Raw genomic sequence first — 13,665 nt, 5'->3', positions numbered from 1 at the left:
AGACAGATAATAACTGCTGTATTGTATAAACAAGTTGACCCATAGAAAACGTAACTTGTAGTGGAATTACCGTCTATAGAAAACGGAATATCATTACCACATACTATTTTAAATTCACCACCTATTCTGGTGGGAATTATTCTTAAATACATTAGTCTTTGGACTTTACCATCATAAAACATCTCATATAAATTAACTTAATTATCAATGTTAAAGTAGAGTAAATGTGACCCTTCTATCACTTTCTGTCATCTGGACAATGTAAGCCAGGCATCAGGGTGAGGAAGGAGGGGCAGCCATTGTTGATACTAGACCAGAGGCGCAGGGAGCAATTCGGCTCCTGTTAATTTTACTTGGACGAAGTGTTATGGAAACCAAAGGTGTACCATTATCAACACGCTGTCAACAAATCAAGTTAAGTGTTCTTCCGAAACCCATGTATCTTTCATTTATGGCCATTAATGTCATTATATAGGGTGACCCGGTTAGAGCACGTGGTAGCCTCAAACTAAAGGTAATTAAGCCAGGTCTTCATTGTTCCATGTACAGTGTTTCTCTGATATACCTGTCATATATAGGATTCTGGCTTTACAGCTAGCGCCCTTTTGACAGGTCAAGACGAGGAAGCATGCTTTGTGCATCAGTTACCAGGGTGATGGAAGCTACCTCAAAGAGGGAAAATGTGGTGTCTACAACCTAGTTATACCTGGTGGACTAACCTGCTGTACTATAAGATAAGGAACCTCTTCAATGAATGTAGTCTAATACTGTAGTTTGATTGGCTGCATATATATAAATAATATAAACCCCCCTAATGTGTAGAGGATCGATTTGTGAGATTATGAGATTATTGCAGAAATACAGTTCACTTATCATTATACAAATTGCTATCGAAGTATATAAATTAACGTAAATATAAATTCTATATATATTCATATAAATTAAATAAATATAAATCTCACAGGTCGGTTCCCACATTATTTGATCCGGTTCGAAGGACCAAATAATGTGGGAACCCTATATAATGACATTAATGGCCTTAAATGAAAGATACATGGGTTTCGGAAGAACACTTAACTTGATTTGTTGACAGCGTGTTGATAATGGTACACCTTTGGTTTCCATAACACTTCGTCCAAGTAAAATTAACAGGAGCCGAATTGCTCCCTGCGCCTCTGGTCTAGTATCAACAATGGCTGCCCCTCCTTCCTCACCCTGACGCCTGGCTTACATTGTCCAGATGACAGAAAGTGATAGAAGGGTCACATTTACTCTACTTTAACATTGATAATTAAGTTAATTTATATGAGATGTCTTATGATGGTAAAGTCCAAAGACTAATGTATTTAAGAATAATTCCCACCAGAATAGGTGGTGAATTTAAAATAGTATGTGGTAATGATATTCCGTTTTCTATAGACGGTAATTCCACTACAAGTTACGTTTTCTATGGGTTAACTTGTTTATACAATACAGCAGTTATTATCTGTCTGTATGATATATTAAATGGTGTCGGATTTTCCGACATAGCCTTTATTAATTAGCAACATTAGGTAACAATCATATAAGGAACAGGATGAACCTGTAGCCAACTATGTGCCAGAGCCTTCATGTGATCAGTTGACCTGATCTCCCGTGTATCAACTTGTTGAGCGAACAAGTTCCAGATCTGAGTCAGCCTCGGAGTAATGATCGTTGATAGAGTGATGTTCTTGAGAAAGGCACTGCCAGTATGAGACTGATGAAGGTTGAGAGCCTAGTGCTACGGATGGCAACTACTGATAGTCCATGGAGTTAGACCAGGTATTGAACTTTGAGGATGTTGGTCTTGTACATAGCAGTAAGACCACCAACGTTACGACGGTGTTGCAGGCTCTGATGTTCAGACCGTTCCCACCAGACTTGGTCAAGACTAGAGATGAGCCTTCTTGCCCGTCTCTCCACTTGTCCAACAGTGTGATGAATAATGGGGGGGGGGCGATCAAGGAAAGAGGTTGCATTATCTAGATGAAAGCGAACTTGTGCTTCATATAAAGTTTTTGCAACCCTTAAGTTTCCTGGCTGCCTTTTGGGATAGGTTAAGCACATGGCTCTTCAGTGTCATTGATTCTCTCTCTCTCTCTCTCTCTCTAGTGAGTTCTCGGGCGTTGTTTGAAGCCAGTCAGATTAATGACAAGTCTTCGTTCCCCGTGTGCTCGCGACCCACCAGCTGTGAGGTGAGATGCTTGAATGGGAGGAGGTAAGGTTAGGGGCTGGAGGGAAGGTGAGGGGCGAGAGGGAAGGCGAGGGGCAGGAGGGAAGGTCAGGGGCTTTACGGAAGGGTAGATTAGAAGCATCTTGAAGGGTGAAACAGTTGGTGGAGGCTGCTGTTGTTCCTGTGGAGGCTCTGATCGTGCTTGTGGTAGTTGTGGTCGTGCTTGTGGAGGCTCTGATCGTGCTTGTGGTGACTGTGGTCGTGCTTGTGGTGACTGTGGTTGTGCTTGTGGTGACTGTGGTTGTGCTTGTGGTGACTGTGGTCGTGCTTGTGGTGACTGTAGTCGTGCTTGTGGTGACTGTGGTTGTGCTTGTGGTGACTGTGGTCGTGCTTGTGGTGACTGTAGTCGTGCTTGTGGTGATAGTGTCGATGGTGAAGACAGCTGTTCTGGTGTTGTGATGTTATAGTGATGCTCAAGATTTGTTGGTGGGAGTGTTACAGTCTTTCTCAGGAGACGCAGTGTGGCGCCTTCCTGTAGTGTTGGTGCCGAGGTGGCCAGCTGTACGGGGGTTGGGTGGGCGCCGCCCCCCGTAGATAACCTCAGATGGGGGTCAGGGAGGCTTGAGGATGATGCGAGAGATGAAGAAACAGATGCTGATGATGGCAGTGAAGTCGATGGTGAGCCTGTGATTATAAGTGATGGTGATGTTGTGGTTGATTGTGAGGGTTGCAATAATGCGGAGGGTGTTCGTGATTGTGAGGGTGATGGTGGTCTCGACAGTGGTGATAATGAGGCTCTTGCTAGTGTTGATTGTTGAGGCAGTGATGATAGTGAGGGTCTTAACGTAGATGCCAGAGACTGTGAAGGGAGCAGTGATGCTGTAGAGGGTACTGAAGCTTCAGACAGCATTGATGTTGATGGTGTTGCAGATGGCGCTCCTTGGCGAGACAGTTGCTGCGTGAGGTATAATAATGGTGGTGATGCTGCCTTCTCTGATGGTGGAGATGAGAATACTATTGGAGGCTGTAGTGGTATTGTAGATGATTGTTGTACTGCTGGTAATTGTAGCTTTGTTGGAGATTGTTGTAGTCTTGCAGATGTCTGTGGTGCTGGAGTTGAGGTAATTAATGGAAACGATGTTGATGATGTCAAGGTTAAAGACGATGTTAATGCTGGAGATGATGATGAAGATACAGAGAGTAGTGATGTTGGAGATGGTGATGATCTTAATGTTGGAGATGATGACAGCTTTGGTGTTGGAAGTGGTGTTGGAGATGATGACAGCTTTGGTGCTGGTAGTGGTGTTGGAGATGATGACAGCTTTGGTGTTGGAAGTGGTGTTGGAGATGATGACAGCTTTGGTGTTGGAAGTGGTGTTGGAGATGATGACAGCTTTGGTGTTGGAAGTGGTGTTGGAGATGATGACAGCTTTGGTGTTGGAAGTGGTGTTGGAGATAATGACAGCTTTGGTGTTGGAAGTGGTGTTGGAGATGATGACAGCTTTGGTGTTGGAAGTGGTGTTGGAGATGATGACAGCTTTGGTGTTGGAAGTGGTGTTGGAGATGATGACAGCTTTGGTGTTGGTAGTGGTGTTGGAGATGATGACAGCTTTGGTGTTGGAAGTGGTGTTGGAGATGATGACAGCTTTGGTGCTGGTAGTGGTGTTGGAGATGATGACAGCTTTGGTGTTGGAAGTGGTGTTGGAGATAATGACAGCTTTGGTGTTGGAAGTGGTGTTGGAGATGATGACAGCTTTGGTGTTGGAAGTGGTGTTGGAGATGATGACAGCTTTGGTGTTGGTAGTGGTGTTGGAGATGATGACAGCTTTGGTGCTGGTAGTGGTGTTGGAGATGATGACAGCTTTGGTGTTGGTAGTGGTGTTGGAGATGACAGTGGTGTTGGAGATGACAGTGGTGTTGGAGATGACAGTGGTGTTGGAGATGACAGTGGTGCTGGAGATGACAGTGGTGTTGGAGATGACAGTGGTGCTGGAGATGACAGTGGTGCTGGAGATGACAGTGGTGCTGGAGATGACAGTGGTGCTGGAGATGACAGTGGTGTTGGAGATGACAGTGGTGTTGGAGATGACAGTGGTGTTGGAGATGACAGTGGTGCTGGAGATGACAGTGGTGTTGGAGATGACAGTGGTGTTGGAGATGACAGTGGTGTTGGAGATGACAGTGGTGTTGGAGATGACAGTGGTGCTGGAGATGACAGTGGTGTTGGAGATGACAGTGGTGTTGGAGATGACAGTGGTGCTGGAGATGACAGTGGTGTTGGAGATGACAGTGGTGTTGGAGATGACAGTGGTGTTGGAGATGACAGTGGTGTTGGAGATGACAGTGGTGCTGGAGATGACAGTGGTGCTGGAGATGACAGTGGTGTTGGAGATGACAGTGGTGTTGGAGATGACAGTGGTGTTGGAGATGACAGTGGTGCTGGAGATGACAGTGGTGTTGGAGATGACAGTGGTGTTGGAGATGACAGTGGTGTTGGAGATGACAGTGGTGTTGGAGATGACAGTGGTGCTGGAGATGACAGTGGTGCTGGAGATGACAGTGGTGTTGGAGATGACAGTGGTGCTGGAGATGACAGTGGTGTTGGAGATGACAGTGGTGTTGGAGATGACAGTGGTGCTGGAGATGACAGTGGTGCTGGAGATGACAGTGGTGTTGGAGATGACAGTGGTGTTGGAGATGACAGTGGTGTTGGAGATGACAGTGGTGTTGGAGATGACAGTGGTGTTGGAGATGACAGTGGTGCTGGAGATGACAGTGGTGTTGGAGATGACAGTGGTGTTGGAGATGACAGTGGTGCTGGAGATGACAGTGGTGTTGGAGATGACAGTGGTGTTGGAGATGACAGTGGTGTTGGAGATGACAGTGGTGTTGGAGATGACAGTGGTGCTGGAGATGACAGTGGTGCTGGAGATGACAGTGGTGTTGGAGATGACAGTGGTGTTGGAGATGACAGTGGTGTTGGAGATGACAGTGGTGCTGGAGATGACAGTGGTGTTGGAGATGACAGTGGTGTTGGAGATGACAGTGGTGTTGGAGATGACAGTGGTGTTGGAGATGACAGTGGTGCTGGAGACTGGACAGTTGCTGGTGTCACTTGGACAGTAGCTGACGTCAGATGAACGCCTGACCTCACCCGTTCTGGTGTGGTCACTTCAGCTGGTAACCGCGACGTTTTCGCTGCTAACAAAGACTTGTCTCTTGAAGACACCTTGCTGAATGACAGTAACTTGGGAGGGGACACTGATAAGGGAACTGATGCACTGTTATGTGCGTAGTCAGCAGGTGGTGACAGTGTAGGGGCTGGCACTGCTGCTGACGGAGTGTAGTCAGCAGGTGGTGACAGTGTAGGGGCTGGCACTGCTGCTGACGGAGTGTAGTCAGCAGGTGGTGACAGTGTAGGGGCTGGCACTGCTGCTGACAGAGTGTAGTCAGCAGGTGGGGACAGTGTAGGGGCTGGCACTGCTGCTGACAGAGTGTATTCAGCAGGTGGGGACAGTGTAGGGGCTGGCAATGCTGCTGACGGAGTGTAGTCAGAAGGTGGTGACAATGTAGGGGCTGGCACTGCTGCTGACGGAGTGTAGTCAGCAGGTGGTGACAATGTAGGGGCTGGCACTGCTGCTGACGGAGTGTAGTCAGCAGGTGGGGACAGTGTAGGGGCTGGCACTGCTGCTGACAGAGTGTAGTCAGCAGGTGGGGACAGTGTAGGGGCTGGCACTGCTACTGACGGAGTCGCTGTAGTGGCTGCACGAGTTGTACTCTTATATGGAGTCACTTGGCCAACTGCAAGAGCTTGCATTGGCGACGGAGAGGAATGCTGTATTAGTGAGTGGCTGACAACATCATGGTGGCTTGATGTGTGTGAGAGTTGCAAGGAAGCCTTCTCCTCGCCATTATTTTTAGGAGGGGATGAGTCAGGGGTGGGTGAGGCAGAACTGAATGAGGCAGGGGTGGGTGATGCAGAACTGAATGAGGCAGGGGTGGGTGAGGCAGAACTGAATGAGGCAGGGGTGGGTGAGGCAGGAGAGGACGTGGCAGGAAGGGATGAGGAAAAAGAGAATGAGTCAGAAGTAGATGGTGCAGGAGTATGAAGTGTCCTGTTGAGTCCTAGGAGACCGTGCCGGCCTGGAACAGTCCTGAGCCCTGAAGCAGTGGAAGTGTCTGGGGACGGACGCAGTGCACCTGAAGCAGTGGAAGTGTCTGGGGACGGACGCAGTGCACCTGAAGCAGTGGAAGTGTCTGGGGACGGACGCAGTGCACCTGAAGCAGTGGAAGTGTCTGGGGACGGACGCAGTGCACCTGAAGCAGTAGAGGAATACACAGAAGGAGGTCGTGGGAATCGTCGACGCGGGTCGTGGGAGACTTGTCTAACAACGTCCTCCTGATACAATCTCCCACCAGGGACACTGGACGACTCAATTTGAATCTGTTGCTTGTTTTCAGTCTTTGGGTTAAGTTTATCTGTTGTATGTTTGAGGCTGAGTGGCGGGTTTGGATTAGTTTTCGTTTGAATAAGCAATTCAAACTGAGTTTGTTGATGAGACTTTTGCTGTTGGGAATCAATATTGGGGAAAACAATCTGCTGTGAAGCATCTTGATCATGTGACACTGAGGGCCGCTGCAGAATGGGAGGATTATGTTGTATCGTAGTTGGTGCTAACGTAGTGGCTGTAGGACGACCGGAATGGAAGGCAGGATAGAGAGGTCTAGGAGTCTGTGCCGGTCCGGCATATGTTGAAGAAGTGACATTTACTTCGGAAAATGTGATGTGTCTTGATATCTCCGACTTGGTACCATCGCCCACCGGATCAAGCCGGGGTGATGCTGGACGAAGGCTCAAATCTTGCCTCCCTGTGGAAACTAACCCGCCAGGTTGGGATGGGAGGACCTGAGCTGAGGTGGGTGAGAGACCATTGTCTCTGATACCAAGACGTTCTCCAAGTCGCCGAGAAACATTTCCCTGGAACATATAACTATTAAGAAGTCCAAGAGCATTCAAGGAGTTTGAGCCTTGCAGATACACTTTTCTTCTCACATCAAAAGAGTTTTCGCTCTCTGAAGGCTGATGTAATATATCTTCAAGATGTTCTTCAGCAGTGTCATGAGGTTCGTGGAGTAAATTAGACTTATTAAGTGACTCTGAAGGCAAGGCAGGAGTCGTACCCTCCGAAATGTTCAATAACTTCTCTAATGACGACTGAGTGATACTGACACCGTCCATTTCACCAGTGTCGTCGGCCCCTGGGAAAGACAGGATACCTTCCACCACTGACGGAGGACTTAGCTGACGGTAATGGTTCTGTGCACCAGCCGGTAGGGTCAGGCGGAGCGTATTCGCACGGTTGGGGCTGGCGTCGTCTAGAGGTGAGGTGGCGGCTGGTGTTGAGATATCAGGCATTGGAAAGGGAACTTGTGTTTCAGACGATGAAGTAGGTGGCGTCTGTGTTCCGAACGATGAAGGAGGTTGTGTCTGTGTTCCGGACGATGAAGGAGGTTGTGTCTGTGTTCCGAACGATGAAGGAGGTTGTGTCTGTGTTCCGGACGATGAAGGAGGTGGTGTCTGTGTTCCGAACGATGAAGGAGGTTGTGTCTGTGTTCCGAACGATGAAGGAGGTGGTGTCTGTGTTCCGAACGATGAAGGAGGTGGTGTCTGTGTTCCGAACGATGAAGGTGGTGGTGTCTGTGTTCCGGACGATGAAGGAGGTGGTGTCTGTGTTCCGAACGATGAAGGTGGTGGTGTCTGTGTTCCGGACGATGAAGGAGGTGGTGTCTGTGTTCCGAACGATGAAGGAGGTGGTGTCTGTGTTCCGGACGATGAAAGAGGTGGTGTCTGTGTTCCGGACGATGAAGGTGGTGGTGTCTGTGTTCCGAACGATGAAGGAGGTGGTGTCTGTGTTCCGGACGATGAAGGAGGTGGTGTCTGTGTTCCGAACGATGAAGGAGGTTGTGTCTGTGTCCCTGACGATGAAGGAGGTGGCGACTGTGTCCCAGACGATGAAGGAGGCGGCGTCTGTGTCCCAGACGATGAAGGAGGTGTCTGTGTTCTAGATGACAGTGGAGGAGTCTGTGTTGTAAACGATGATGTAGCGGCTGACTGTGCTCTTGATGATGTTTGTGTACTGGACGATGGAGAGGCGTTTGGCTTGGTCATTAGAGATGTTTGTGTCTTATACGACAAAGGTATTAGTGATCTAAACCGCAGAGCCTTCAACTGAGGAGACTCTGGTCTTGGCTGGGTAGCTTTTGACCTAAAATATGGTACATTAGACCTGGTTTGAAGCTTAGGCTTAGCCGTCCATGAAGGTTCCTGAGTGTTGTGCAAAGTTAGTTGGGACCTGGGTGTTGTCTTCTGTGTCCTTGTCGTTGTTGCCTGAGACCTGGGTGTTGTCTTCTGGGTCCTTGTCGTTGTTGCCTGAGACCTGGGTGTTGTCTTCTGGGTCCTTGTCGTTGTTGCCTGAGACCTGGGTGTTGTTATCAGGGTCCTGGATGTTGTTGTGTGGAACTTGTAGGGAACTGCTTGTGTCCTGGACGGTGTTTGATGAGATCTGTGTGGCTTTGTCGGGGACCGGGAATTTGTTAGTTGGATCCTCGACAGATTAATTTTGGAATTTAGAGGTGAAGCTGTAACCCTAAAATGAGCATCTCTCTGCTGGTTGCCTTGACTTCTACGGCCACCTTTAAATTGCCGTCGTTGCTGGTCTTGTTCTTTGGATGAGTCTTCTCTCAACTGCTTGGAAATCTGCGAGGAAGAAAGGAAGAAAACATCTTTCATTCCAAACATTGGTTCCTCAACAAATCCGTAATCAGTTTCTTTGGTTGATGAATCTTTGTCTTCCTCGCTATTGCGATGAGTGGCGGGAATCTCCTTGAGATTATAGAAGAGAGTGGTTGGGCTGGGCCGCTTGACTTGACTCTCAGAACCTTCAAGGGTGCCACTGTGCGGCAAGCTGTCATCCTCTGCCTCATCTTTGACACCGTCATTTCTCTTTGGCGGGAAGATGTGTTGGAGCGACGTCCCAGCAGTATTTTTGGAGTGTGTACTCTGCTTCGACGACTTCTTGAAGCTGTTCCCTGGAGGCTCTACTGTCGTGCGGAAGTTGATGCTGAAGTCAAGTTTGGACTTGGAGCTTGGATTCTTAAGTTCATCCTGCTGTGGTAGTGACACAGTTCGCCATCCAAACTCAGTTATGGGTCTAGAAGCTCTACCAGTGGAAGATCTGATAGTGGACTGTTTCTGTTGTATATTTAACTTTTTTAATTCAATATACGGTGAAGGAGAGGACAGAGAACTCACTGATAGTCCGGCGTTCTGGTGCTCGCCGCTGGGCAGGTGCGGCCCCTGTTGAGGTCTCTCGGGTCCAATGGGTTTCCTCCTGCGCATGAACAGTTCGAGCACCGGGTCCATAGTGACGGTTGCGGGGTCTGGTGTAGGTGTTGGCTCACTGCTAGAGTGAAAGTGAGGTCCAGGATGGTCAGGAGTGTCAAGCGACAGTTTTGGTTTGACATGAGGCTGGTTTAGTGGTCTACCAGGTCTAGAAAGGAGCCTTATGGAAATGGTAAGTGGTTTGTGAGGTCTTGATAGTAGACGATCTCGACCGGACCCCCCTATTGGGTACAAAATTGGCTGAAAATGATCATTAACAGCAATATTCTCCTCAGCTTCTTTGTTGTGCGGTGTGGTATGCTGAGGGAACCTCTTTCCTTGTCTCCTCGGCGCCTGAGGTCGTGATCGTTTTAGTGACGGCAACTTGACAGGTCTCCTTACAAGGCTTCGAGAGGAATCCGGAATACCCACAGGTAGAGGACGACTGGTGTCAGGAAGTTGATGATTTCTCAGAGAGTCTTTTAATCGAGGTCTTCCAAATGGCACTGGTCTTTCCTCAAACCGCAGTGAGAGTCTTCCTCGGGCTCCTGAGGCAGACGGTCTATTAGTCTGTTGGGATTCATCTCGGGAGCTCCCATATGAGGCAAAGTCAACTGTTGTTGTCGAATGTTTGTAGTCTTCCACAGATTGGGCAGGAATCACTGCCTCTGAGAGCTGCACTTGTGGGTCTGCATCCAACTTAGTGTCCTCCAGCGAAGGTACAGGTTGTATATGAGTCTGCGGTGACTCATCTAGGCAACTGTCATAACACGGAAAGTCATCTGATGACCTCAACTCTTCATAGTCTTCCGGAGTTTGATCGAAAACCACTTCCTCTGAGAAGTGGTACTGTGGGTCATCTAATTTAGTATTCTCAGATAAGGCAAGAGGCAGCTTGTTAGTCTGTGTTGGCTCATCTGTGGTGCCATCAAGTGAGGCGAAGTCATGTGGTGTTGCCGAGTCTTCATAGTGTTCTGGAGATGGGATGGGAACCGCCTCTTCTGATAAGTGAGCCTGTGGTTCTTCCTCTAACTTGGTATCGACGAATGCAGATGGAGATGGTGTGTGAGTCTGTGGTAGCCCATCAGTAGTACCATCATATGAGACGAAATCATCTTCTGGCGTCAGGTCTTCAGAGTCTCCTTTTGATTGACTGGAAACCGCCTGGTCTGAAATGTGCAACTGTGGTTCTTCCTTCCCCTTGACATCCTTAAACAAAGAGAGAGGGTGTCTGTGATTCTGTGGCGGCCTGTCTGTGGTGCCATCCAATGAGACAAAGTTATTTGATGGAGTAAATCCACCATAGTCTTCCGTATATTGGTTGGGAACCGTTTTCTCTGAGAAGTGCAACTGTTGCTCGTCCTTGATCTCGGTGTCCCCGTATGAAGGGGGAGTCTGGGAGGGCTCTAGTACAGGGACGGATAGCAGGGAAGATCCTTGATGCTGGCGTGTTATAGGGACCGCGGAGGTCATCTGAGGGGCCCCGGAGGTCATCTGAGGGACCCCGGAGGTCATCTGAGGGACCCCGGAGGTCATCTGAGGGACCCCGGAGGTCATCTGAGGGACCCCGGAGGTCATCTGAGGGACCCCGGAGGTCATCTGAGGGACCCCGGAGGTCATCTGAGGGACCCCGGAGGTCATCTGAGGGACCCCGGAGGTCATCTGAGGGACCCCGGAGGTCATCTGAGGGACCCCGGAGGTCATCTGAGGGACCCCGGAGGTCATCTGAGGGACCGCGGAGGTCATCTGAGGGCTTGCAGAGGTCATCTGATGGATACCGGAAGTCATATGAGGCATCCAAGGAGAGTTAGACGCAAAGGGGGTGAACTTGGGATGTTTATCAATGACAACCCCGTCGTGGAGCACAAGGCTGTGCTCGTGCTCGTCGCCGTCGACGGTGTCAGGAGTAACCATCCCAGTAATTGATGATGAGGAAGAGGATCCTACATCTTGACCCCAACCTGGTGCAATGCTGCTAGCCCCTGAGCCATCGCTGCCAATCATCAAGGGGCCCTCTTGGTCTGTATGTGTCAGCCCTGAGTCATCGCTGCCTACCCTCAAGGGGCCCTCTTGGTCTGTATGTGTCAGCCCTGAGTCATCGCTGCCTACCCTCAAGGGGCCCTCTTGGTCTGTATGTGTCAGCCCTGAGCCATCGCTGCCTACCCTCAAGGGGCCCTCTTGGTCTGTATGTGTCAGTCCTGAGTCATCGCTGCCTACCCTCAAGGGGCCCTCTGCAACTGATTGCGTGGGCCTCAGTGGCAGCGTTGTCGATTCATCGTACGTTACTCCTTCTTCAGCCTTTGAATTATCAGTGTTAAAGCTGTTGAAACTGTGACTGGAAGACTGAACACCTGAGATGGACTCATAGATCGCCTTTGTTGTCCGCTGCTCTGGCGAAAGCTGCTTTTCGTCAATATCTAAGTCCTTTCGTACCTCTGTTTCTAAAAGACTTAGTTTCTCCTCTTTATGGATAGGTAGAAATGAATATGTAGGATCGTTCAAGGTAGAATGGTAAGAATTTGCTGCGGGTTGCCTTAGGGCATCGAAATTACTGTTCCCGCCAGATTTCGTTTCATCCGGTGAACCAAAACTACTCTGGCCTCCAAAAGACCCAAGTTGAAGTGATCCTCCTTTAAATCCGTGTGGCGAGGAGCCGGATATGAATCCGGAATTAAATCCATCTATGCCTCCGCCTGCAAAGCCCAATCCTCCAATGCCACCTCCTGCAGCAGAGAACGGCAAGAAGGTCTGCTGGTTAGTCAATGGCAAGAATGGCGAAGAGAGTCCATTGACAATCCCGTTGTTGGAACCCGTGCCGAAGGGGCCTCCAAGACCAGCTGTGAAAGTTCCCAGACTTCCTAGCCCTCCGAATCCTCCGGAAAGACCAGCGCCTCCGAAGGCCCCAGCGCCTCCGAGAATTCCAGCGCCCCCGAAGATCCCGGCGCCTCCGAAGAGCCCTGAGGAGCCTCCGATCGTGCTGGCAAACGGCAAGGAGTGAGTCTGGAGAGTGGGGAGAACAATATTAGAACCTTAATAGTCATCCTTTTTATTTTGTCTTTGCCCATCTTTGTTTCAGTTTCATATTGTTCAAGCTATTTACATATGATTATATTTCCCATTTTCTCCTGTCTTGTCGATTTACCTATTTCCAAAACCTGCCTCTATTTACTAAAATGTATTTTAACTAGGAAAATATATACCTGTCAGTCTATTTGAACAATCTTCCAAATTGTCAAAAAATCTATCTCTCTAACAGCTGTTTCACGACATTTAAGTTCTAAGACGATGGATAACTACTGACAACACTTGAGGAGTTGTATATTCATGATTCACTCCCAGACACTGTTCTTCATGCATGATTCACTCCCAGACACTGTTCTTCATGCATGATTCACTCCCAGACACTGTTCTTCATGCATGATTCACTCCCAGACACTGTTCTTCATGCATGATTCACTCCCAGACACTGTTCTTCATGCATGATTCGCTCCCAGACACAATTGTCATAACTGCTGAGGGCTAGACCCGAGCAGGGGCAAGGGCTAGACCCGAGCAGGGGCAAGGGCTAGACCCGAGCAGGGGCAAGGGCTAGACCCGAGCAGGGGCAAGGGCTAGACCCGAGCAGGGGCAAGGGCTAGACCCGAGCAGGGGCAAGGGCTAGACCCGAGCAGGGGCAAGGGCTAGACCCGAGCAGGGGCAAGGGCTAGACCCGAGCAGGGGCAAGGGCTAGACCCGAGCAGGGGCAAGGGCTACACCCGAGCAGGGGCAAGGGCTAGACCCGAGCAGGGGCAAGGGCTAGACCCGAGCAGGGGCAAGGGCTAGACCCGAGCAGGGGCAAGGGCTAGACCCGAGCAGGGGCAAGGGCTAGACCCGAGCAGGGGCAAGGGCTAGACCCGAGCAGGGGCAAGGGCTAGACCCGAGCAGGGGCAAGGGCTAGACCCGAGCAGGGGCAAGGGCTACACCCGAGCAGGGGCAAGGGCTAGACCCGAGCAGGGGCCAAGTTGCCTACTCTTAGCACAGGAGTCTTGGAGTATTTACAAGTCACTCCGTTCTAGGATCTGGTGTGGAAATTTTATTCACCAGTTACATT

General features: G+C 49.5%; 2 protein-coding genes across 2 annotated transcripts; one reads left to right on the top strand and one right to left on the bottom strand.

Annotated features, from left to right (window-relative positions):
- Positions 1-1,732: 1,732 nt before the first annotated feature.
- LOC123761542 (fibroin heavy chain-like) lies at positions 1,733-5,334 on the top strand. The gene is made up of 3 exons (XM_069330305.1): positions 1,733-1,793; positions 2,696-2,872; positions 3,014-5,334. Exons 1-3 carry the CDS (start codon positions 1,733-1,735, stop codon positions 5,332-5,334), a joined length of 2,559 nt encoding a protein of 852 aa, XP_069186406.1.
- A 33-nt stretch (positions 5,335-5,367) lies between these two features.
- LOC123761543 (mucin-4-like) lies at positions 5,368-12,932 on the bottom strand. The gene is made up of 3 exons (XM_045747559.2): positions 12,873-12,932; positions 5,584-12,575; positions 5,368-5,455 (listed from the first exon to the last, which is right to left on the bottom strand). Exons 1-3 carry the CDS (start codon positions 12,930-12,932, stop codon positions 5,368-5,370), a joined length of 7,140 nt encoding a protein of 2,379 aa, XP_045603515.2.
- Between the last annotated feature and the right edge of the window lie 733 nt (positions 12,933-13,665).

The sequence above is a fragment of the Procambarus clarkii genome, chromosome 24 (assembly GCF_040958095.1).
Source record: "Procambarus clarkii isolate CNS0578487 chromosome 24, FALCON_Pclarkii_2.0, whole genome shotgun sequence".
NCBI classification, from domain to species: domain Eukaryota; kingdom Metazoa; phylum Arthropoda; class Malacostraca; order Decapoda; family Cambaridae; genus Procambarus; species Procambarus clarkii.
This window is presented reverse-complemented; position numbering and strand designations above follow the sequence as displayed.